At 34.4% G+C, this 25,745-nt stretch overlaps 2 protein-coding genes across 2 annotated transcripts in view; both read left to right on the forward strand.

Moving 5' to 3' along the window:
- myo1f (myosin IF) overlaps positions 1-10,264 on the forward strand; it is a 46,256-nt gene extending 35,992 nt beyond the window's left edge. Inside the window, exons 23-28 of the mRNA XM_056463766.1 lie at positions 5,265-5,411; positions 5,498-5,646; positions 5,724-5,783; positions 6,936-7,149; positions 7,952-8,124; positions 8,201-10,264. Of these exons, the coding sequence (XP_056319741.1) occupies positions 5,265-5,411; positions 5,498-5,646; positions 5,724-5,783; positions 6,936-7,149; positions 7,952-8,124; positions 8,201-8,277 (820 nt within the window). The 3' untranslated portion in view covers positions 8,278-10,264. The remainder of the gene's footprint in view (positions 1-5,264; positions 5,412-5,497; positions 5,647-5,723; positions 5,784-6,935; positions 7,150-7,951; positions 8,125-8,200) is intronic.
- A 2,632-nt stretch (positions 10,265-12,896) lies between these two features.
- acer1 (alkaline ceramidase 1) lies at positions 12,897-25,614 on the forward strand. Its single transcript, XM_056464398.1, has 7 exons — positions 12,897-13,103; positions 15,106-15,227; positions 15,583-15,697; positions 17,947-18,085; positions 20,194-20,331; positions 22,716-22,853; positions 24,348-25,614. Exons 1-7 carry the CDS (start codon positions 13,070-13,072, stop codon positions 24,523-24,525), a joined length of 864 nt encoding a protein of 287 aa, XP_056320373.1. The 5' UTR covers positions 12,897-13,069; the 3' UTR covers positions 24,526-25,614.
- The last annotated feature ends 131 nt before the right edge of the window (positions 25,615-25,745 follow it).

Genomic DNA, 25,745 nt, shown 5'->3' on the forward strand with positions numbered 1-25,745 from the left:
GTGTGCGTGCAAGTGCATCACTGATGTTTTTATTGGTCTGCTCTGTCTTTTTGTGACAGGCATTAATGTATGCTGCCTGAAGGACACAGTCAGCTTTTGTCTACTAGTAAATACTGAAGCTGGGTTTTATTGTCTGACTCAGTGAATTGTGGGTAAATGCTCTGTAGTTTGGGGTAGAATGTTTCTCTGATGTGCTGATAGTTTGTGCAGTGGATGAGGAAGTGTTCCTCCAACTTCACCTCTACCTGGGCTCAGTGTGAGCAGACGCGGCTCTTTTTGGGTTGCCAGTTCTGTCTGTATCAGCCCGTTTCTACAGTCAGACTGAGAGCACTCAACCTGTATTTGGTCATTGTTGTTTCTTAATTTACTGATTTTTACTGCACTCAGATATGTTGCTGTCGTATAATCTCTATTTAGGTCTAAACAACATTTAAGTTTACTTTGTTCTCTCTCTCTTTTGCAAAATAGTAGCTAATTTTCTCAACTGCACATCCCAAAAGGCAATGCCCATTTAGGGATTACCATTTTCGTGATTTATTTTGCTTTGCGACCCTCGGAAAATGCGATAAAAGTTGCTCAAAAATGAATCAGGGTGAAGTTTATCAATAACTATTTGTAACTTTTGATTTTATATAATGTGTCAGTTTTTTGTTAATGTATGTTGACAGTTTCCTTGAAATCAAACTAAATCTGTTAAGATTGAATACTATGGAATTAGATTTAATCAGCTAAAAGATATGAATATGGTATACACTCACCGCCACTTTGTTAGGTATATCTGTCCAACTGCTTGTTAACCCAAATTTCTAATCAGCCAATGACATGGCAGCATTTAGGCATGTAGACATGGTCAAGACGATCTGCTGCAGTTCAAACCGAGCATCAGAATGGGGAAAAAAGGTGATTTTGAACGTGGCATGGTTGTTGGTGCCAGACAGGCTGATCTGAGTATTTCAGAAACTGCTGATCTACGGGATTTTCACGCATAACCGTCTCTAGGGTTTACAGAGAATGGTCTGAAAAAGAAAATATCCAGTGAGCGGCAGTTCTGTGGGCGCAAATGCCTTGTTGAGGTCAGAGGAGAATGGCCAGACTGGTTCCATCTGAAAGAAAGGCAACAGTAACTCAAACAACCACTCGTTACAACCGAGGTATGCAGAAGAGGATCTCTGAACGCGCAACATGTCCAACCTTGAGGCGGATGGGCTACAGCAGCAGAAGCCACTCCTGTCAGCTAAGAACAGGAAACTGAGGCTACATTTCGCACAGGCTCACCAAAATTTGACAATAAAAGATTGGAAAAACGTTGATGAGTCTCGATTTCTGCTGCAACATTTGGATGATTGAGAATTTGGCGTCAACAACATGAAAGCATGGATTCATTCTGTCTTGTATCAATGAATGATACAAGGCTGCTAGTGGTGTAATGGTGTGGATTTTCTTGGCACACTTTGGGCCCATTAGTACCAATTGAGCATTATGTCAACGCCACAGCCTACCTGAGTATTGTTGCTGACCATGTCCATCACTTTATGAATACAGTGTACCCATCTTCTGATGGCTACTTCCAGCAGGATAACGCACCATGTCATAAAGCGTGAATCATCTCAGACTGGTTTCTTGAACATGACAATGAGTTCACTGTACTCAAATGGCCTCCACAGTCACCAGAACTCAATCCAATAGAGCACCTTCGGGATTTGGAATGGGAGATACGTATCATGGATGTGCAACCATCAAATCTGCAGAAGCTGCATGATGTTATCATGTCAATACGGACCAAAGTCTCTGAGGAATATTTCCAGTACCTTGTGAAATCTATAGCATGAAGGATTAAGGCGGTTCTGAAGGCAAAAGGGGGTCCACCCCGGTTCTAGTAAGGTGTACCTAATAAAGAGTGTAATAATATTTAGCTGTAGAAAAAAGTGAAATTCTATGAGATTGGTTTACTTAATATTTAATGGCAAAATCGATGCAACTTCATACTCCTCACAATATAAATAAGCAATTTAAACACATTGGATGTATTGATATTATTACCTAAATCTTGTTCTTATTTGTTTAATTTATCTTTAGCTGACAAATATCAATCACATAAAGTTTATTAGTTCAGTTATGTTAAGTATGCAATCCAAATGGATGGACATTTAAATGCAATCAGAACACATAAATCTTATTTGTTAGGCCTACATTTTTTGAGTGTACTTGATACACAACAGTGCTTGCAAGCAGATTTATTACTGCATGCCACAAACAAGCTGCCAGACCACCAAACAGCAGAAAAGCTGATACGGAAGTTTTGCGGAGACTAAATGCAACGTGTTAAAAGGAAATTAGCAAAAAGGAAATGAGTTAATATTTATGGCAGCTCAGTTCTTCTCGTCTGCCTTATATGTCAAGAGTGAGAAAGAATGAAAGTATGGGGGGTTTTAAGCAAGGGGTGAAAGACTGTGATCATCTTCCTTTTATGAAGATGATTTATAATATTATATAATAAGTTAATGTGGAAATCAATTACTGAGTCAACAATGGGATTTTCATCAGTCAAGGTCCCTGTTATCTCCTCCGCTCTCCTCTCTTCTTTAATTGCTCTTAATTCTTCTTTAGTATATAAGTTGTTTGTTGAACTGTGAAGCCTGGCTGAAGATTAAACATAATTTACTCCTAAATCATTATTGACAGAGTTTCTTTATATGGTCCAGAACGCACAAATCTTTTTTAATTTTAAAAATTATATAACACATCTATTACCATTAATATTAAATATTAAATTACATCTTTAAATATCATGCTAAAAGTAACATAATTCATTTCGTTTTCACTCAAAACTACCAACTATTTTCTCAGCATAAATCTATTAGTTGTGAAATGATCTTTATTTTGTTTAATAATTATTATTGAATTTCATTCTGATGTTTAAGGAAACATTATGACATTATGTAATATTTATACAATAGCCAATTATGAGCTTTTTTCTAATAGAAGTCTAATATTTCTAAGTAAACAAGTAAAGACAGTTAAATGGACTCTTTTTATTGAGAACAGTGCCCTCTGGAGGTTTTAAAAAATATATATAGGGTCACCAAAGTGTGTCAATAATATCAGGATGTAGCCATGATGATGCAAGTTGAAACTGCAAATCTCAGTGATGCAATGCTGGTCTTTTCAAACTGATAAAAAGCCAATGTGAATTTATGACATATCTTAAAAATGTCAGTAATGTGCCAGAGGTTAGCAAGTGTTATCTCATTTCGATAAAGCGAAAACGAAAAATGAATTCTGAATCAATTTTGACCAAAGAGGCACAGAGAATAGAACTGTACATTGCAGAAAATCAATAACACAGTGAACTAATAGCAATTTTGAATATACAGTAAATACATAAAGGTAAAGTAGTTATAGAATCCATTTCTTAAAAACCAGGCTATCTGAACTTTTTCCCAATATTGATGACAGATGTGACAGATGTCATGCACCACAGTGTAATTTAGGTCATATGTTCTTTATGTGCCCTATGTTACAGAATTACTGGATTCATTATTTTACAATAATGTCTAAGGTTTTGCAGGTAAATATATGCCCATCCCCCGATGTTGCCTTTTTGGGGGTTCCAAAGACTTGGTCCCAGTTTAATTCTAAACAACTTGATATTTTGGCCTTTACCTCATTATTAGCTAAGCGTTGTATTCTACTTCACTGGAAATCAAATGAGCCTTCAACTAAATCCCAATGGCTTGTGGATACCATGCATTTTGTAAAGTTGGAAAAGGTTAGATGCTCTGTGAAAACTCTTTTTTTTAAGTGGTTATGTTTTAAAACTTACTTGAACTCTTGCCTTCCATTTAATAGATGCACTCTTCAATAATTTATTTTGTAGTAATTTAATTTTTGTTTGTTTTTAACTATTATTATCGAATGCTGTTTAATTGTAAACATTTGCTTTCAACATAGTTTCAACACATAATGTGTCTGAACTGTTGATTGTGATTGTTGAATGACTGCATTCAGTTGGTTGTAATTTTCTGTACATTTTTTTAATGTGTCTCGACATCTTGAATGAAATTAAGGCGGTTCTGGAACAAAAAAGTGGTTTTATCCCAGTACTAGCAATGTATACCCAAATAAAGTGGCCAGTGAGAAACACTGACCAATGCCACCCCATGATGTAGGGCTGCACAATATAATGTTTGAGCATCGATATCACTATGTGAGTATCCGCATTAGTCGCATGATCTGCATTGTTAAATTGGGATTATATAGTTTAGCATTATTTCTATATATATATCATTTATATTTCGATATCTATATATCATATTGGGATTATATATACACACAGTTCAAAGAACATGAGATTTGTTGAGTTACTGAAGAGTTTAACCATGATGGAGAGAAAGTTTATCATTTGCACGTTTTTAAGCCCCAAGAGAATTTAAAGCATTCAGACACTTTCAGTAAATACTATAGAGTCATTTCTTTGAACTATTATAACAGTCAAGTATATGCAGAGTATTATTTTTCAGTTTTTGTACCTGAATACGATTTGACTATTCCGAAAACCACAAAGCATTGTTTATTTCACTTTTACGTTTGCTCTATTGCATTTCGCTGTACTAGTAATTTGTTTATTACATTCTGTGCATGATTTGTTCCCCTACAGAATCATGCCAATCAATAGAAAACTAATAAATTATTTCCAAAATAGAGGTATTCAAGTCATCTGGTGAAATTGTATGTTTAGTACGAGATATAGAGCAGAAATTCAATTAAATTCATCTTCATTTCTATAGCTCTTTGAAAATGTAGATTCAAATGTAGATTCAGATGTCAAAGCAGCTTAACAAAGAAGTTCTAGTACATTGAAACTGTGTCAGTCCAGTTTTCAGAGTTGAAGTTCAGTTTAGTTTAGTTCAGTTCAGTGTGGATTAATTTTCACTGCTGAAAGTCCAAACACTGAAGAGTGAAATACAAAATATTGCAGTGTCAGATTTTTCCAGTATTGTGCAGCCCTACCATGAAGCATTATAGTGCTGGAAAGTTCATTCACATTTTCTTCAGTAACTGTAAAAACAAATATTTACATTTACATTTAGTCATTTGGCAGACACTTTTGTCCAAAGTGACCTACAATTGAGGAGACATTCAGCAAATCAACACGATGAGGCAATAAACACAGTGCTAATTATACAAAGGAACAGTTAGTGCTGAGAGAATGAAGTGCTCGAGTAAGGAAGTGTTTTTATAATCATCTTTTTTATTCCCTGCAGCACAAGACAAGATGACTTCTTCATTCTACACGAGACGGAGTACGACAGTCTGCTGGAGTCCATGTTCAAGACTGAGTTCCTTACACTGCTGTGCAAACGTTACGAGGAGCAAACCAGAAGTAAACTCACTCTGTCCTTCAGTGACAGGTGCCCATTATTCTCCATCTCTCTCATTCTCTATTGCACCAGTAGACTCAGTGCAGGACTCAAGCTGATGTTCATGTTCTGCACAGGCTGCAGTTTAATGTGAAGAAAGAGGGATGGGGGGGAGGAGGCACACGAATGGTGGTGTTTCAGAAAGGACAGGCCGATGAATCCGTCATCAAAGCCGGAGGAAAGACCCTCACCGTCAGTGTTGGAGATGGACTGCCTAAGACATCCAGTATGTGGGAGGCATAGATAAAGAGGGTATTCAACAGCTGTACATTGAGTTTCACTACTCTTTTTGTTTCTCTACAGAGCCGACCAGGAAAGGCATGCCTCAGAGTCATGGAGGAAGAAGCCAGCCACAGCACAGAGGTAGGGAGACTCTGAATTTACAGTATATATCAAATGTGCTTTTCACACTGCGTTCTTTATCAGTGATGGGAAGATTCATATTTGCAGTTGCGAAGTGTAGCTGGAACTGTTTTACTCAGGGTTTTAACATGGGTTATTAAACCCACATTGCACAGCCAAACATGTTCAGAGCAGTTAAGTAATTTTAGAAACTGATAGCCAATGCGCCTTATGCATGAGAACTTTTAATTTTGAATAAACCCGTCCGGGCACTTCTAGTAAACTGTTATGCTATTATAAACTCACCACGATTAAAGGAACACTCCACTTTTCTTTGGATGCTGATTTTACAAGTCCCCTAGAGCAGGGGTTCCCACACTTTTCAGCCCATGAGCCCCAAAATAACAATGCCAGAGACACGTGACCCCTAATATCCTCTAACGTGGTTATAAATATACAAAACGTGTACACCAGTAGGCCCAAGTCTATTCTTCGTTTAAAGAGCCCCTATTATACATTAAAAAGGGTCATATTTTGGTTTTAAGGGTCTCCAACAACTTATAAAATGCATTTATTTTTACATAATTATCCCAGCGACTTCCATATGATTCGTTCAGCAATTCATTTGTTCCCAAACCCCTCCTAAGCGCGAAGCTAATCTGCGTGATTGGCATAGTGTATGTGTGAGCATACCTGCCAACACTCCTGTTTTTCCCGGGAGTCTCCTGTATTTCAGACCCATCTCCAGCCACCCACCCATTTTGTTATTTATCCCGGAAAACTCCCGTAATTCCAACCACCAGCATCCATCAGCATGTACTAAGACTGATAGAAAATAAACAGCTGACATTTTCTTATTTGGTTTAAAATGAATTTATTATCTAAAAGTACATGAAAAAGCTTTTGAAGTACAACTAGGGCAGGCTTAATATAATTAAGCACACGTTTATTTCTCAAGAGAAAACTCCCTGAGAGTGAAAACACCTGGGGAGGACCCAAAGCTCAAAGCAGAAACATACTGTACTCCGGCTGGCCCTCAGGAATACATAATGAAAAACAGAGAGCCCTAACAGTTCTTGCTGCTGTAATAATCTGTATTCTCATTTTTGGAGTCTCTGGCTTACATTTGTCAGTTATAGAAAAATAACTGGTGCTCTGTGTATTTCTTTACAGGTGGGCATCAGAATGGGGCAGCGCAGTTTCATCGGGGTGGCGGTCAGCAGCAGCAGCAGAAGGAAGTGACGTACTCCATGCCAGTGAGGCAGAATCCTCCACCCAGCAACCCTCTAAAACTAGGCTCGCAGAAGAATCAAAGAGGCTCGAGGCCGGTTCAGAATCAGTCCACAAACCTCGACTTCCTCAATGTGCCTGATCAGGGCATGTCTGGGTAAGCGAACTGTACAAGCTTCTAATTATATTATATTATATTATATTATATTATATTATATTATATTATATTATATTATATTATATTATATTATATTATATTGGAATACTGAATTTACTACTTTTTTCTCAAGATTTTGAGAATCTCACTCTTTTTGCCTTTTTAACAGAATGTTTTTATATTTCACTATTTTTGTATTGAAATTCTGAACTTTTTACCTTTTTACCTTTTTTATCAGAATTCTTATACTGGATTCTCACCAAATGCGAAGCAGCACATCCATCACGCTAGTTTACTCATTTTTTTCCCCATCATATAAATTTTTCACTTGTGTTATAAATTATTTGAACTTTGTGAAAGACACGATTGAGGTGAATTCTTTGTGTTTTCAGCAAACACGTCATACATTCCACATCATAAGCGCCACGCTGCAATAATTTGTTTCTATTTGTGCATTTGCATTGACTTTGTATGTCATTTCCACATTTGATGTGAACCCAGCAAAAGATTGAATTTTACAGATCTTATTCCCCAGAATCCAGATTTTACATATTAGTATTTTTTTATTATTTTGAGTTAAGCCTTGCTTTTTTTTACTACTTTTGACTTTACATCTCACAATTCTGACTTTGTTGCAACTGAGAAATGTACAATTTTGCTCCAGAATAAAATAAAAAAGGTATTGATAAGAAAAAAGTTTCAATAACCCAAGCCTTCATAGAGAACAGATATGTACTGTACATACAGAAACATCCCAATATCTAGTTTGTCAAAATACTAAATGAAATGTAAAACTCCCCAGCATGCAGCGGAAAAAGAGCATCAGCCAGCGTCCTCCTCCGGCCCCCTCTAGCCGGCCCAAACCTCAGGCACGACCACAGGGCCCACGATGCAGAGCGCTTTATCAGTATTTTGGCCAGGATGTGGATGAAATCAGCTTTGACGTCAACGACATCATTGAGATCCTCGCTGAAGGTAAGAACTGGAAATGAAACAGTTTTTGTTTGAGACTGGTTGCACTTTCTCTAACATTCCTCCGGGTGTCCTGCAGACCAATCAGGATGGTGGCGGGGAAGAATTCGTGGGAAAGAAGGTCTCTTTCCTGGAAACTATGTGGAGAAGATCTAAAGAGGTAGACCTGCACCCTAGATCAGTGGTTCTCAACTGGTTTGGCCGCGGGACCATTTTCCTATGGTCATCGAACACAAGCACCACCTCACTTGAAAGAGTATTGTTAATACTGATGAATAAGAATTAAATAGCAGTTCCAAACTAGTTTTTGCTGATACAATAACATTCGAAAAGTTTAGTAACAGAATAACAGCTGACAGGTTGAGAAAGATTATTGCCGTATCTCATCTGAAATGGCCTTTAGGAGAATGTGTTTTCACGCACATGAAGTGCATCTAACAAGAAGCATTAAAAGCTTTCACACACTTCTTTCATAAAGTCACGACCTACCAGTTGAGAAACAGATCATGAAAATCTCTGAGATTTTACACTTCAGGCCAGTGACGAGATCAGTGAATTGTGAATTGTTTTGTTTGTTTTTCTTGCTGAATTTGATGTTTTTAAAAACTGTTTTTAGACTAGACTAAATAGACTAGTTTTTTTATGGAAGAGCAAATACCGTTTACAAAGACTCTGCACTGTCTACAAATGACCACTTGACGGCACTGTTTTACAATTAGAAAGATTTCCAAGAGCATTTTTATAACAGGGAAGGGAGGAACAGCAATCATTGCTTTTTTGCTTTAATTTTTGTGTAATTTCTTGAAAACTGTGTATGTAAAAAAATTAGAAAACATTTTCTAAGCATTGTTTTGTAATTTTATATGGTCTTCTGTCTAATATCTTTAATCAGAAAAATGCTCAATTAATGTTTGATGTTGATGTCTGATAGCAGTATTAAAGAGAGCTTTGTTTGAAAGTATTTTAGTGCTGTTCTCTATTAAAATATGTAAATACAAATAAAATATATTAAAATAGGTCCTAACATAAAATAATTATAAGAAATATAAAAAAAAAACAAATAGCAATAACAGCCTATTGCTTAGTTCTGGTCTAATATTCTGAAAGCTATATACACTGCCTGACTAAAGTTTTGTCATCGATCCCAGTTGTAAGAGCAACAAATAATAACTTGACTTCTAGTTGATCATTTGGAAAAGTGGCAGAAGGTAAATTTTTCTGATTAATCATCTGTTGAACTGCATCCCAATCATCACAAATACTGCAGAAGACCTACTGGAACCCACATGGACTCAAGATTCTCACAGAATGTTCGGTGAAGGAAAAATCATGGTTTGAGGTTACCTTTAGTATGGCAGCGTGCAAGATATCTGCAGAATGGATGGCAACATCAACAGCCTGAGGTATTAAGACGCTTGTGCTGCCCATTACATTACAAACCACAGGAGAAGGCAAATTCCTCAACAGGATAACAAAGAAGGTCAAGGTGCCCCAGAATTGGCCAGCTCAGTCACCAGACATGAACATTATTGAGTATGTCTGGAGTAAGATGGAGGCATTGAAGATGAATCCAAAGAATCTTGATGAACTCTGGGAGTCCTGCAAGAACGTTTTCTTTGCCATTTCAGATGACTTCATTAATACGTTTTTGAGTCATTGCAGAGATGTATGGATGAGGTCCTCCAAGCTCATGGGAGTCAAACACAATATTAATACTTTTCCCACTGCACCATGACTTTATATTCTATACTGTACATTATTTCTGTTAAGTGACAAGACTTTTGTCTAAGCAAAGTCAGACCTTACTGTCCTAATTAAATATCAAGGCATGATCATATGTTATTTTGGTAAAATAAGCGTAATCTTGAGGCCTTTGCCTTTCATATAAGCCCCTTCTGTTACCAAATGATCAACTAGAAGTCAAATTATTATTTGTTGTTCCTAAAACTTGGATAGGCAACAAGACTTTTGTCAGGTAGTGGATATAAGAGAAAGCAACATTTTTGTGCATGTTTTTTACATTTTATATTCTTTTCTGTGTAAAATCTTCAATTATAAAAATATAAATGGATGTCTGTGATAACAGTATTAAAACATAATTTTTCTAAAAAATGTGACGAGAAATGTGTTCATGACAGTCTGGATTCAAGTATTCTTTTGTATAATGTCTCTCAAGTACTGTATGCACAAAATATGGAAAAATGTGTAATACATCATTTACAATGTGCAAATAATGAACTATAAATGACTATTGTTCCTTATCAGATCAGGTTCACTCTGATCAAGCTTTGTTGATATTGAAGATCATGATCAAGTGGTGAATGTGTATTGGATGTAGTTATTTCCTTCAGGCTGTGAAAACTTCGCTTTGTCTCTTAGCCAGAAAACCTGTTGTTCCTGCAATTTGTCTAGCCTAAATAACTTCACCATGTAGGAAACATGTTTTTCTGTCTTCTGTTTCCCCTCTTTTCTGTTTCTGTACATGCATTTAATGTGATGTTTGGACTGGATTTGAATCAGAATAGAGGTTATTAACCAGTATTACATAAAGGCGAACGGCAGAAACGGCTGGGAAGACTGGTTGAGCAGGTGAGTTCAGACTGAAATTCATCTGAACAGGTGCACAGAGACACTACAGCACCAGCAAATATGAGAGTCAGTCCTCATTTTCCTTGCTAAACATTTATGCAAAGTCAACATTGCTGAGTGTGAAAACAAATACAGATTTAAGCCGGGGTGTTTGCATCTGAGCTTTTTGAGGAATAACCACAGCAGGTTTCATGCTAGTCTGCCTTCAAATGTTCCTACTGTATATATAGTGTATGTTTCCCTGCCGGTCTTTGTGTCTTTTACTGGCCAAATTAAATTAACCATAGTAACCGGTAAACAAAATACCTGTCAGTTGTTGTTGTTACTGCTGTGGAGTTTCACGATCATTTTGTCATTTTTTAAGTATGATTTCATGTCCGACGACATTGTTGTTGTTCATGTTGATAAGTGTGTATGTCCGGCTGAATTAAATTCACTTTGTTTGTGGTAAATTTTTAAATATATATTAAAACAATATATTATGAAATGTACTACTAACAAAATAACATGGAAAAATTCAAAGCCTTCAAGAAAACAACATTTTTACCTTTATTCTGTAAACTACTGATGACATTTCTTCAGAAATGTCAAATAAAAAATGTTTCTTAGAGAATTTGTTTTGCATAAAATACCCCAAATAGACACAAAAAGGTGTCATGTTTTCAGATGTTTATATTTATTTCTAGACAACACAATGCCAATGACTTAAGACGTGTAAAGAAATCAGATTGGAAATTAGATTTTCTATTCCACAGATGAAAACATTGCCATATTAGTTTGAGGAAAAAGCATGTAAATGACAACAATGTTATTTGAAATATTCAAACAATGTTATCAGAGAAAAAAGTCTGTGTTGTTTTTATGATTTGTGAGAACCTAAAGTTAGGTTTAAAACAAAACAAAACAAAAAAATGAATGAATGTGAATTGTTAAAGTAATTATTAAGGAATGATATGAAGAGTTCAGGTGCAGTCCTCCAAGTGCTATCTGGCATTTTCTTCTAAATTGAGTGTTTTTCAGCCTTGTGTTTATGAGTTATTTTACTTTAAAGGGATAGTTTATGAAATCTACTCTCTATTTACGCTTCCTCAAGTGGTTTCAAATCATTGAGTTTCTTTATTCAGAATCTTAAAGAGATTTTGAAGAAAGCTGAAACCTGTAACCACTGACTTCCTCAGAAAAACAAACAAAAACAAATACTATGGAAGTCTATGGTTACAGGTTTCCAGCTTTCATCAAAACATTATTCAACAAAAGAAAAAAAAGTCAAGCAGGTTTTTAAGTGAAGGGCGAATAGGCAAAATTATGATAAAAATTTAGATTTTTGTGTGAAATATCCTTGCTGGATAATGAAAAGACTGTATTCGACAGCATAAGGGTTATTAACACTATAAAGTGCCTTTGAGAGTTCCGAATTTTTTGATTAAATTAATTTCAATGATTAATTGTTACTCAATACATTTTTGTTGAATTTAATTAATAATTTTGCTTGTTACATCAATTTTATTGAGTAGATAGAGGACATTATGTTTTACTGTGTGCACATCAGATGTTTAACCTCCTCTGAAGAAAGGCAAAATGGGCATTCGGATGCCAATGAGTACATCAGAGGGTTTCTTAAAGGGGCATTTATCACATCATGACAGGGTGGACAGCAATTTCAAGAACATGTGCAAAATGATTAATAACATTATAAAAACAAAATATAAAAGTTATCAAAATGACTTATCTGAGGCACTTAAGACACTTTTTAGCTATAGTGGCCCATAAAAGTAAAAATTATTGAACAGGAGACTGAGAAAAATGATTATTTTGGAAGAAAATTTCAGATGGTACTTGGAGGATTTTGCATCTTAATTTATATGTACCCACCTTGATAAAATGTTGTAAATATCAATAAATAAATGCTATTAAAATGTTTCATTTTCGAAAAATCATTTCCCAGTTCTGATAACAGCTGGGGAAAATATGGCTATGGTCAATATTTATGTGGGAGGTGCTGTAAAGCCCATACTTTCCATTTGAAGTGGTTTAATTTTAGCGAATGCATTAAATAGGGAAATTGTAGGTATATGTCGCGGTTAATGGGCCGAATGGCGTCAGAGAGTCGACAGGTGAGCTGCATGTAAACTTGACCTCAGCTTGTTAAACCTGTGCCGCGGCTCGTGCCAGCCGTTCACATGTATAACCGCACGATTCTGGTCTGTCCGCATAGCGAGCTGACAGCTCCAGATACAGTGGCTCAATTGAGAAATGCCACCGTTCGCTCGGTTTCACCTGAACCCTTCACAGGTGATGTCAGAGACCGGGACCCGAGTAACAAGATCGGGGACATTTCTCCTCTACTTAAACCTGACACATGGAGCGCGCGGCAGTGGATGCGTTTTCCAGAGGTAAGAGAAGGTCTATTGCTTTTTATCCTGAGCTGTTATTGCCTTGAGAGCGTTTATAAAAGACAGTCATGTTAATCGTCAGCGCTTATGGTAGTGTTTGTTTGCTTTCCCTGTAAGTCTGTGCTGTGCTCCCCTACCAATTAATTCATTATCCAGAGGATTCACTTTTCCCAGCTCAATGATGCGTGCTCTGCGGGGTAATGATAGGCCCACAGAGCGGATACAGCACTAAATGTGGTGGTTATTTGATCTTACTGGGTTTGTGATATTGTATCTACAGTGTGTGTTTGAAAGAGTATTGATTTAAAACAACCACGTGATCTTCATGACAGTTAGTCGTTTAGTACATACTGTCAGCTGGAAATATATATATTTTTTATTGAAACACACAATCAGTGAGGGAATTATATACATTGATTGGGGGGGGGGGGGGGTAGTAGTTCATTAGTAGTTTGGTAATACATGCTTCATTGAATCAAAATTATGATTGTATTTAAATTAGCTATATCCAATTTATTAATAAAGTAACATTTCTTGGTGTTTTGAGGGATATTTAGTGACTATTTTAGAGGTGACTGTAGGTCAATACAAATTATGTGTCTATTTTTTAGGCTACATGCAGATATAAACACGTGTTACCTATTTTACAAGAAATGTGTTTTGTGAATACTTAAGATGTCTATCGGTGCTCTAGAACTGCCAGTTTCAGACTGTTGATATTTTTCCTAGCGTTGACTGGCGCGATTGTGCATTTACAATGGTATGAACCGTTATAGGGGGGTCAAATGTATACTTTTTATGTATAAATTTATACATTTTTAATTATAAATATTTAAGATATTGATCAGAGAAAACTATTTCTCACTATTAAAGAGCTGGTCCCTCATACATCTTGTTTTGTCCTTCAGGGTGATCAAGCATTAATTGGGGGGGTCAATCCCCCCAACCTCCTTGTAATTCGGACCCTGCACACAATCACTGTATGAAAAACCTTGTAAGATCATAAAGGTCACTTTGTGATGAAGATGGCAATAACTGATAGTCAACAGAAGTAAATTTGTTGCACTTTCAAGCAAATCCTGCTGAGGTAAAGAGAAACTTTCAAAAGCGTTGAGTGTCAACTCTGAAATGATTTTGAATGTTTCAGTGAGTCGAATCTTTTTTTATTCTTTAAATGATTCGTTCTTCGATTCATTTGACGGTAGATGGCGACAAATCTGTGTTGTTGAAATGAGTCACTGATTAATTTTTAACAAGCCTTTTCATGCCTGATATGCCACTAATGCAATTTCTTTATATTTATTTCTTTATTCTGGCCTTCCATTCACACTGACACCATTAACAGAAACAAAGCTTTTTTTTAAAGCTGCTCTGGTGGAAGTGTGTGAATTTAGAAAACACTTTTGTAGAGTGGCCTTTGAAAACCATTCAGTGGGATTTTCTAATTTTTAATGCAGAAATAGATGAACCTCCTTTTTAAGGGTTTAACAGAAGGAATAAACTCATAAAGGTGTGAAAGCACGCGAAGGTGAGTACTGTACATAGTGGGCAAATGTTCATTTTGATGTGAACTGTCCCTTTAATAGTTTGCAGAGATCAAATGTCTGTCTAGCACATAAACTTACTTTAAGCACTGAACTGGAATGCAGTGAATTAGCTTGACCGACTTGAACTCTATACAGAAACAAATACTTGATCATATGAATTCCACCTACAAAAACGAGCTATAAAGTGTTAAAAGTCACCACACCTTAAGCTGTAAACACACAGACAGAAAACACTGGATTATCCTTTAATAAGATTTGAGTGCCTCCACATCCAATAGCGACTCCAGAAAGGTAGAGATTTGCTTTTGTTCAGTAGCTCCATTGTGTCACAATAGAGTCCAGAACAGTCCTGTGTGTAAAGACAACAAGCTTTGGCACCATGGCAAGGGTTTTGTTCCTCAACACAGAGATGTATTTTTGACATATCATTATAAAAACTCTCCCCCTTTTCTCAGGTATCCCGTCATTTCCATCCTTTGTCAAAATGGCAGGCGTGTTTTCCTACGAGAGCTCTGAAGTGGACTGGTGTGAGGACAACTATAAACATTCAGAGAATGTTGTGGAATATTTCAACACGGTATGAGCATGATAACACAAATCCTTTCACACTCAGCACAATTTCAATCCAGCCGCTAACAGCAGAGGAATCCCATTCAAGGCCATGCTAACTATGCTAATTGCTGCCGTCTCCATGTGATAACGCTCAAAGTGCCATGGTTTCATCCAGAAACTACACCCACATTAATGACACTGACTCAACAACGTTACACCTATCCATCTGCACAATAGACATCCATTCAGCCCATTCAGGTTTTACTCCTAGTCCTACCTCATTAAAAAAGCTAATACAAAATTGGCAGAAGTCAATATGAATGCTATAATATCAAATGTTCTTGGCAGTGTTTGATTCACAGTTTTTTTTCCACTTCCAGATTAGCAGTTTCATCTTCTTTGTGATCTCACCTATAATGCTGTACCTGCTACACCCATATGCCAAGGAAAGGAACCTGGCTGTGCATCTGGTGTGGATCATGATGGTGTTTGTAGGTAAGTGTGACAGTGGATCAAAGAAGGGCTGTCGTGTTAGTGATCCAGGAGGGGGCAGCATTGTTCAATATCCAGGTCTACTCTTTTTTTTTTTTTTAGTCCTTTTTTTTTGTCTATTTTAGTGTTAGTTTAGTTAATTTTAGCTTGTTACTTAACCTTTAAATAACAAAACTGCATTTTCAACTTTCATTGTTAAACATATATAACATTATATCCAAGCAGCTTATAATAAACAAAATAGTACAAAATAATAATAATAATAATAATAATAATAATAATAATAATAATAATAATAACATAAATAAACCTTAAATAATACAAAAGACAATGCATTACGTTCAGGGGGTCAGTCCATATAAGGTGACAAGAGTTTAGAGAGCTTTGAGGCACCTTTTGTTTTTACCTGTTTTATGGGTTTATAATGTGTCTCTTGCAAGAATATACACTGTGTCTGTTGACTTTTGCAAAATAAAAATATTGCTTTTCTCTTAATGCTGTCTTTAAGCACTGGTATATAACGAAATATAAGAAATTTTAGAACAAAATGTAAACGTTATTTACTTACACTACAAGTAGCTTCAACAAGCTAACAACAACACCCCACAATATCTGTGTGAAGAAAAAAGAAAAAGAATAATTCCGTTGGTCCCTCTATATATGCATGTGTCTCATTTGTCCACATTAATAGCTTATCGAGGTCTACTCTATGGTTCAGAAGGGGAAAAGCAACAGTTCTTTATAAATGTATTTTAATCCTGTGTATATTTTATATTCCTTTGAGCAAACAATAAGGACTATCATATTTATGTGTGTCTGACACCAAATGACATTCTAGTGAATGGTTAATGTTTCTAAAAATACCTAACATGACATTTATTGGTAAAATAAACAATCGTGACACCTTCTAAGGCTTCCACTAAAACGTCATTTGGTGTCACAATCGTTTATATACCAATAAAGGTCTTGTTAGTTATATTTAGAAAAATAATCATTTATTCATGAAGGGTTACATCCTAACCTTAACCCAAAACATTAATGAATTGTCTTTGTGAATTGTTATACTTTTCCAATATCCTAGTACAAAATAAAACATTTGACTCATTTGTTAAGAATGTTTGTAAATGTCATGGGTTTATAAGGACTGATTTTATTGATTCACCTAATTTATTTTCATGTATTTACTTTTTTTCCGTCTCACTTTGTCTTTTGTATATCGAAGGTTTTAATTGTATTTTTTTGTATTTTGTGTTTGTATTTTATTATTTAATACAAGTATAGCCAAGTTGTGATTGCAAGGCCTTGGTTGGGGTCTAGTTTGTCTAGGTTTGTTACAGGGTAAAGGTTTGATTCTGTACAGAGATACTCTGTATTTGCTTAAGAATCGTCAAAACTGTTAATCACTAAGAATATTTTAATCATTTAAAATTTTGTATGATCATTTATGCTTTATATATTTTAATAAGTACATGTGAGAATAAGTGTTGTTTTATTTGTAAACAAATATAAATAAAATGCTGAATGGTGGAACATTGTCACCAGTAATTTGACACATTTCCTGCATTTAATATGTTTTCTATATTTATTAATAATTCATCATGTTATATAAAATTCAGTTAAATAATTAAACAAATTGGCAATGTTTGTATGAACAAAAAAATTGCAAACATTTTGAAATATATACTCACTGGCCACTTTATTAGGTAAACATTACTAGTACCGGGTTGGACCCCCTTTTGCCTTTAGAACTCCCTTAAATTTTTGCTCCATATTGACATAATAGCATCATGCAGTCACTGCAGATTTGTCGGCTGCACATCCTTGATGCGAATCTCCCGTTCCACCACATCTCAAAGAAGCTTTATTGATTTATCAATTTATTTGTATTTCTAAAGATATTCTAAAATTGTTATAATAATAATAAATAAAAAATAACAAAGACAAATGTTTATAAAAAGTATTATAAGTTAGACATGCACAAGTAGAATAGGCCATACAAATGTAAATATAAAAAGGTAATTAAAGGCTAAGCAAAATTGGAATTAGCTTAAAATGCTAATGCTGTTTCTGAAATTCCATCACTTCATATATGTTCAATCTATTAAAGTCAACTTTTCCAAAATTACCATTTTACTTTCATTTAGCCCTAAAAATGAAATGTGGGAGTCAATTCCAGAATAAAACCATAGAAAATGCATCTTTTTCCTTCAGTAATGTCATTTTCACTCCATGGTTTCTCTCTGTCTCTTCAGGTATCTTCTCCATGTATTTCCACATGACTCTGAGTTTTATGGGCCAGATGCTGGATGAGCTGTCTATCCTGTGGGTTTTGGCTATTGGTTACTCGCTGTGGTTTCCTCGCAAACACTTCCCTTCTTTCGTTAAGGACAGGTAACATATTCATAGTCATCATATTTCTGTCCCACTTATGAGGCATGAATAGCATGTCTTCTTCTGCTAGGAGAGCTGCGTCTGCACTTCTGTAAAAATAGGAGCAATTAATGGATCTGTTTACAGCGTTTAGTTTGTGTAACAGTAACCCTGTTTTAACCTGCAGCATCATATTCTGCTCTCGCCCTGGGAGAGATGCTTTCCACTGCTTTCTCAGTAGGGTTCATCCAGCTTTATATTAATATTTAAATGCTTGATATCTAGGTGAGATGACTGGCGATGAAGCAATGTTGATGACAATGTTCACTGGTCTGCAAACTTAAGACATTGCAAGTGAATAGGTAAAAAATAAAAGAAGGTCGCTGGTTCGAGTCTCGGCTGGGTCAGTTGGCATTTCTGTGTGAAGTTTGCATGTTCTCCCTGTTGTTATGGTGGGTTTCCTCTGGGTGCTCCGGTTTCCCCCACAGTCCAAATACATGCGCTATAGGTGAATTGGATAAACTAAATTGGCCGTCGTATAAGTGTGTGTATATGTGTGTGAGTGTACCGGTGTTTCCCAGTACTGGGTTGTGGCTGGAAGGGCATCCACTGCGTAAAACATATGCCAGAATAGTTGGCGGTTCATTTCGCTGTGGCAACCTCTGATAAATCAGAGACTAAGCTGAAAGAAAATAAATGAATGAATGAGTTTTCACCATACTTCCCCAGTTGATTGATTAGAGAAGAAAAATTGCAAACATATTAAACAATACATAAACCCAAAATCAAACAAAAAGAGGGGTAATTAATGTAATTCAGGGGTAATTAATGTGTCGGTGCTCTTTGAATAAGGGATTCATAAAGATAAACAACAAAATCAAAAGTCCAAGGCATTTAAAAAGTGAAAAAGTTAATAAAATAAAAAAAACCTTTATTAACATGGCTATTATTCTTTAAAAAACAGCACTATTGTGCACCACACCTACAAATTTCGGCAAAGCTTGCCTTGATCAGGGTGTCACTTTACTTTTCGAATGCTTTGAACTTATAATTTTGAGTTAAAGTGGTATGTTTAAATTTGCTGATGAATTGTTTCATTAAATGTGCTAATTTGCATACATTTACTGCACCAAAATCTGAACATTGTATGAAGTCAGGTTCAATATGCTTGTTCTGAAATTAGAGCCTAAGGTTTTTACAAGAAGAGACTTTGAGGATCACTCCATAATCCAGAAAATATATATTTTCACAATTCTTTGTTGACTTAAAACATATGGTCAGGCAAAGGATGTAATAACAAATATTTCTCTAAGAGTTTTTAGAGTATTTGAGAAAAACTGTTACCTTATGTTATTAGTATCATATCAAAATATGTTAGTGCTACTGAGGTTCAAATGTGTGGCTTCTTGCAGGAGAATAAACAAACAATAAATAGGCATTAAAATAGGTATTTATTGTAACTGAAATCCACATACCCAAATTAATAAACTGGATTAAAAAAACACACTTTTAAATGCATTTTAGACGTTTACTTTACATCAGACTGAAACAAAACTCCAAAAAAGCCAAAATCTCCAAATTGAAATGTGAATGAAAAACAGTATTTTTGTGCTGACCTTAAAGACTGATGTGATTAGTATTATTTTAAAATAAAATAAATAATTCTTCAGCAAGGATGCATTAAATCAATCAATAGTTTAACATTTTAGAATATTATAAAACCCTTAATCAAATAATTTCTGTTCTTTTGATGTTTGTATTCATCAAAGCATTCAGGAATAATATATTAAAGTGATGAATTTACTCACACTTTACTTGTTACACTTTTTAAGCGGCGATGACAATTAGAAGCTTTTCTTTAGCATCAAATCATATAATAAATTCTGAAAGACCGTGGTATGTTAAAGACTAGAATAAGGATTTTGAAACCGTTTACGATTTAAACATTTTAAATTGTAGTACTCTTTTCTAAAATTGTCTTTGTTTTAATCAAATTAATGCGGCGTTGCTGAGCATATTAAACTTTTTTCAAACTATGTGTCTAAACATTAGAACAGTAGTTTATAATAGTACATATACATGAAGACGGCCTAATTCTGCTCTTTCTTTCTTTCTTTTGTTCTTCACAGGACATCTTTCGCTCGTATGGTGCTGATCATCACTATCATAAGCACTCTGTCATCTTTTGTCAAGCCTACAGCCAATGCCTATGCTCTCAACTGCTTCGCCATCCATATCCTCTACTCTCTGTTTTTGGAGTTAAAGAGGTAAAGCATCTATCACTTCAAGCCTATTCACATTGCTTTAGTAGTTTTATAATTGTTGGAATAGTTTACTCAAAAAAAATGCTGTTAATTTACTTACTGTCAGGCCAGTTTTTGCAAAACAAAATGAATACCTGTGACTCCTTGCAATAGACTAAAGTGCCGTTTACACCAATGTGTTTTCTTTTTAAAATGTTTTGTTGCGGTTATGCCTGGTGTCCACACTACTAAAATATACACATGCCCAGTGAGAATGAATAGTCAAGCGTAATTTATTTTAGGCTGTATAGTGTGGTCAGAGATTGTACTAAATGAAAACTAAAATGCACTAGTGCAAAGGGCGCCTAAGGTCTTATGAAGCAAAACAATCAGACAAACAATTTGTACAAGAAAATTGACTTCATTTCCAACAGTAAAATCCTCTATCTACAAATATTCACAACAATCTGGAGAACATTTATGTTATCTGTTTTGCTTAAATTCTGTCCCCCCTCTCGCACCCCCACACTCACCTTATAACTTACACTGCCCATAAACACTGCATTATTTACTATTTATTATTTAATGATTGCACAATTAAAATTCATAAAATTCATCTTGAATTGTACATACCCACTGCACATATACATTTGTAATTATGTTCATATCTATCTGCGTAACTCTGAGTATTATGGAGCCAGATTAGTCTCAAAAATAATACATTTACAAAATAGAATTCATACATTCACAGCACAATTCACACTTACAAAATCCAATTAGTAAGTTCAAAACACAATACGTAAACACGAATCCAATTTGTAAATTCACAACGCGATTCATAAATACACAAATCCAATTCATAAATTCAAAACGCAATTCATAAATACACACATTCAATTCATAATTCAAAACACGATTCATAAATATGCAAATCCATTTGGATTTGGCGAAAATTCTTAGAATTTTTACTTGTGAATTCACTAATTGTGTGTTGTATTTTTGAATTGTGTTTTGAATTTACAAATTGGATTTTGTAAATGTGACTTGTGCTGTGAAATAGGCATGGGCCAGTATAAGATTCTGACGGTATGATAACCTTTGATAAATATATCACAGTTTCACAGTATCACGGTACTGTGATTACTGCTCTAAAAAAAAAAAAAAAAAAAAAATATATATATATATATATATATATATATATATATATATATATATATATATATATATATATATATATATATATATATATAATTTTTTTTTTTTTTTTTTAATGTCTGGGTAAAAAACAAAAACTTTTTTCCCCTTTGAATGCAATATATTTTATTTTTTGAAAGATTTATAATATTTTGGAACAGTTAACATGCCAGGCTACATAATTCATCAATAATTCATTGATTTATGATTCATAAATCAATTAGTCTTAATTAGTCTCAATAACACAGATTTTATTACAATATTAAACGGTATCTTTGGATATCTTTTCTGCTGAAGATGTTGGCGGTTTTAAAACCTTGACTTTTCCAAACCGCGGTATACCTTGATAACGGTTATCGTCCCATGCCTACTGTGAAAGTATGAATTGTATTTTGTAAATGTTTTATTTTTGAGACTTTTTTTAGCTCCATAGATTATTAATAGCAACCTGTACATATTTTTATCTATTGTAAATCTCTATTCATAGTTAATACAACCTGTATATAATGTTCATAGTACATCCATCTATAAATATCACCATAGTTTTTCTATAACTGCACTTTATAAGTCATACCTATATCCTGCACTTGCTGTTATTGCACTCCTGGTTAGACCTAAACTGCATTTCGATGCCTTGTGCTTATACATGTGTAATGATAATAAAGTTGAGTCTAAACTAATCTAAAAATGAAAATTCTCACTTACTATTTACTCGTTCAAAACTTGTTTGAGTTTCTTTCTTCTGTTAAAAGAAGACAAAAAATATCACTAAAGAAGATATTTTGAAAAATGCTGGTAGCTGGTAGCATTGACTTTTGTAGTCATTTTCATTTCTATGGAAGTCGATGAGTCCCAGCAACCAATATTCTTCAAAATATCTTCTTTAGTGTTCAAAAGAAGAAAGAAACTCATAAAGATTTAAAACCATGAGAGAGAGTAAATGATGAGGTCATTTTCATTTTTGGGGTGAACTATCCCTTTATCTTGAATTTTATGAATCACCACCGTTTCAGCCAAGAATCTGCTTTAATGCTTTATTTAAAAAAACATTTTGGGAAGGCTTAGAGTGCATAAATTAACAGCGACTGTTTATTATTTGATTAACTATCCCTTTAAGACTCTATAAATGGTACTTGTAGTCCATCTTGTTTATTTCCTGTTGCTCTCATGCTTCTTTCCTCGTCTCATTCAACACTGATCTGTTTGTGGAACAGTTGCACAGATGAGCGGGTGCTGCGTCTGGCCTGGGCCTCCATTGGCCTGTGGGTTCTGGCCATCTCATGTTGGATTAGCGATCGCTTTGGCTGCAGCTTCTGGCAGAAACTGGACTTCTGTTATCTGCACGGTATCTGGTGAGTGAGCCATTATATCCCGCTGTACATCGAGAACAATTTAACCCTGTATAAACCCTTCTCAGTCATATTTGAAATAGTTTTTTAAGCCAATGGTAAATGTCTTTTTTGCCTTAATGGATTTTTATAAAATAAAAGTAAGAATAACTTAGAAGTATTTCTTAGTAGACTGAAGCAAATCAGGTTTACCTAATTATTCATATAGCATCTTTCTTTTTATTTATTTATTTATTTATTCATTTACTTATTTACATACTTACTTATTTACTTACAATTGAAGTCAGAATTAATAGCCCCCCTGTTTTTTTTCCCCAATTTTTGTTTAACGGAGAGATTTTTTTTTTCAACACATTTCTAAACATAATAGTTTTAATAACTCATTTCTGATTTATTTTATCTTTGCCATGATGACAGTAAATAATATTTTACTAGATAATTTTAAGACACTTCAATCCAGATTAAAGTGACATTTAAAGGCTTAACTAAGTTAATTAGGTTAACTAGGCAGTTTAGGGTAATTAGGCAAGTTATTGTATAATGATGGTTTGTTCTGTAGACTATCGAAAAAATATATAGCTTAAAGGGACTAATAATTTTGACCTTAAAATGTTTTTTAAAAAATTAAAAGCTGCTTTTATTCTAGCCAAATTAAAACAAATAAGACTTTCTCCAGAAGAAAAAATATTATCAGACATACTGTGAGAATTTCCTTTCTCTGTTAAACATCATTTGGGAAATATTTTAAAAAAGAAAAGAAAATTCAAAGGGGGGCTAATAATTCTGACTTCAACCGTACATACTTACTTATTTACTTATTTATTTACTTACTAATTTACTTATATACTTATTTACTTATTTATTTACTCATTTATTTACTCATTTATTTACTTATTTACTCACATATTTATTTACTTATTTACTTACATATTTATTTACTTACTTATTTACTTATTTACTTAACTACTGACTTACATACTTATTTACTTACATTCTTACTTACTTACTTAATCATTTCAAAGGCATGTTCCCATCTGGCTTTTGAGGATGAGATGTCCAATTTTAGTGTATGAATCAAATTAAATGTACAAAAATCATCCCTGTGTTGTCTTGTATATTGTATATATTTGCCCCAAAACTGAAACTACAGAACTTTAAAAATGAAGTCTGTATTATACCATTATAAGGATCTTACATTTACATTACTATTACTTTTTGCCGATGTAAATCAGCAATGTCACCAAATTGTGTATTTTTGCTCCGTTTTTACTCCTTGAGTGTGAGCTCCATATTCTCCTCATACAATTAGACAAACAAATAGATATTTATATATTTAAATATCTGTTTATCTATTTTTGGTAACAATAAAATATCATGTTAAAATAAATGTTAAATAAAAATTTTACTTTTTTTCTGACTAGTATTTCACTAGTTTCGCCATATTATCCAGTTTTAGGACTGTCCTGTAAATCTAGTGATCCTTTTTTATTTTTTCAGGCACATTTTGATTGTAATGGCCACTGCTTATGCTAGCACTTTGATTGCATACCTGGATGCTAGTCAGGAGATCCCTTATTCCCTCCCGGACCTGCAGTACTGGCCCAGGAATAACTGGGCCATCGGCCTGCCATACATCGTCCTCAAAGGCACCACAAAGACCCGGAAAACATGCTAGCAAACATGAACAGATCTCATATTTAAAGCTGACTGGTGTTACTCCGATCTGGGACCAGCCTTCAACTTTCAAAAAGGGTGAATAATTTATGTGAGAAAGAGCTGAATCACTGTGAGGACTGGAGTGAAATGAATGTTCCATGTTGTGGTTGTTTCTCTGTATTTCTCACAGAACCTAAATGTGTATGTGTGAATTTCTCCAGTTGAGACTGTATTTTCATTACAAACAGCATGCGGTTGTTATGCGGACATGAATATTTGCTACGTTGTGACAGGATTGAATGTATGAGCAATACATTCTAGTTTACTTGATTTACAAATCAGAGGCTTCAATTTGTCATTGGCACTACTTGATTCTTGGGTGAAACTTGAACAATAATGTTAGATTGACAGTCGCTTTGATGTAAGATTTATTGAATTAATATTCTCTTAACAAATGATGCAAACACTTGTTTACAAATGTAATTACTGGGATTGTGAACATTTGTTGTGCGATTTTTAAATCTTAATTTATTTTACTGTATTATTTTGTCCGAAATATTATATAAATCTCTATATTTATCTGCATATTGTGTTTTAACTTGACCTTCACCTCAGTTTTATGATATTGTGTATATAATGATTGTGTATATTAATATATTACCTTTCAGTGACATTAATACCATTGCTGGCACATGAATAAGGGTTTGAACTTTTAAGTATTGATGTTAAATAGTATTTCAAAGAAGCACCATGAGATACACTAAAATACACAAGGAGACAAACTTTACAATGATGCTTGTTACGTGTTTTATGTGCAAAATGAAAATGGGGTCAACTCGAGGTTATGGATACTTCAACCACCCAGACTTCCGACACAGCGCCATCAAGTGTACAATTTAATATGAATAATGGTAAATCTAATCCTGTTTTCAAGTATTCATTTACTCTGATTGAATTGGATCTGTTTTTACTATATTTATTGTTGTTTATGAATTCTGTGCTTGTTGAATTTCAGTATAACATTGTATTTTTAGAGTTTGTCTACTGATTAGATCAAGAATAAAAGCAAGTTTCGCACAACAGCCCGTTAAAACTGTGACGCTAATAGGTGAGCATGTTAAATAAATTGTATTTAATATATATTTTGTATAAATCCCGTCATTGTATGCAACATTTTATTAGTGTCAACCAAATATCCTAAAACTATTTACTACAATAAAGTGTACAATAGTCAAGGGC

This window comes from Danio aesculapii, chromosome 8 (genome assembly GCF_903798145.1).
Source record: "Danio aesculapii chromosome 8, fDanAes4.1, whole genome shotgun sequence".
In the NCBI taxonomy this organism is placed as follows: domain Eukaryota; kingdom Metazoa; phylum Chordata; class Actinopteri; order Cypriniformes; family Danionidae; genus Danio; species Danio aesculapii.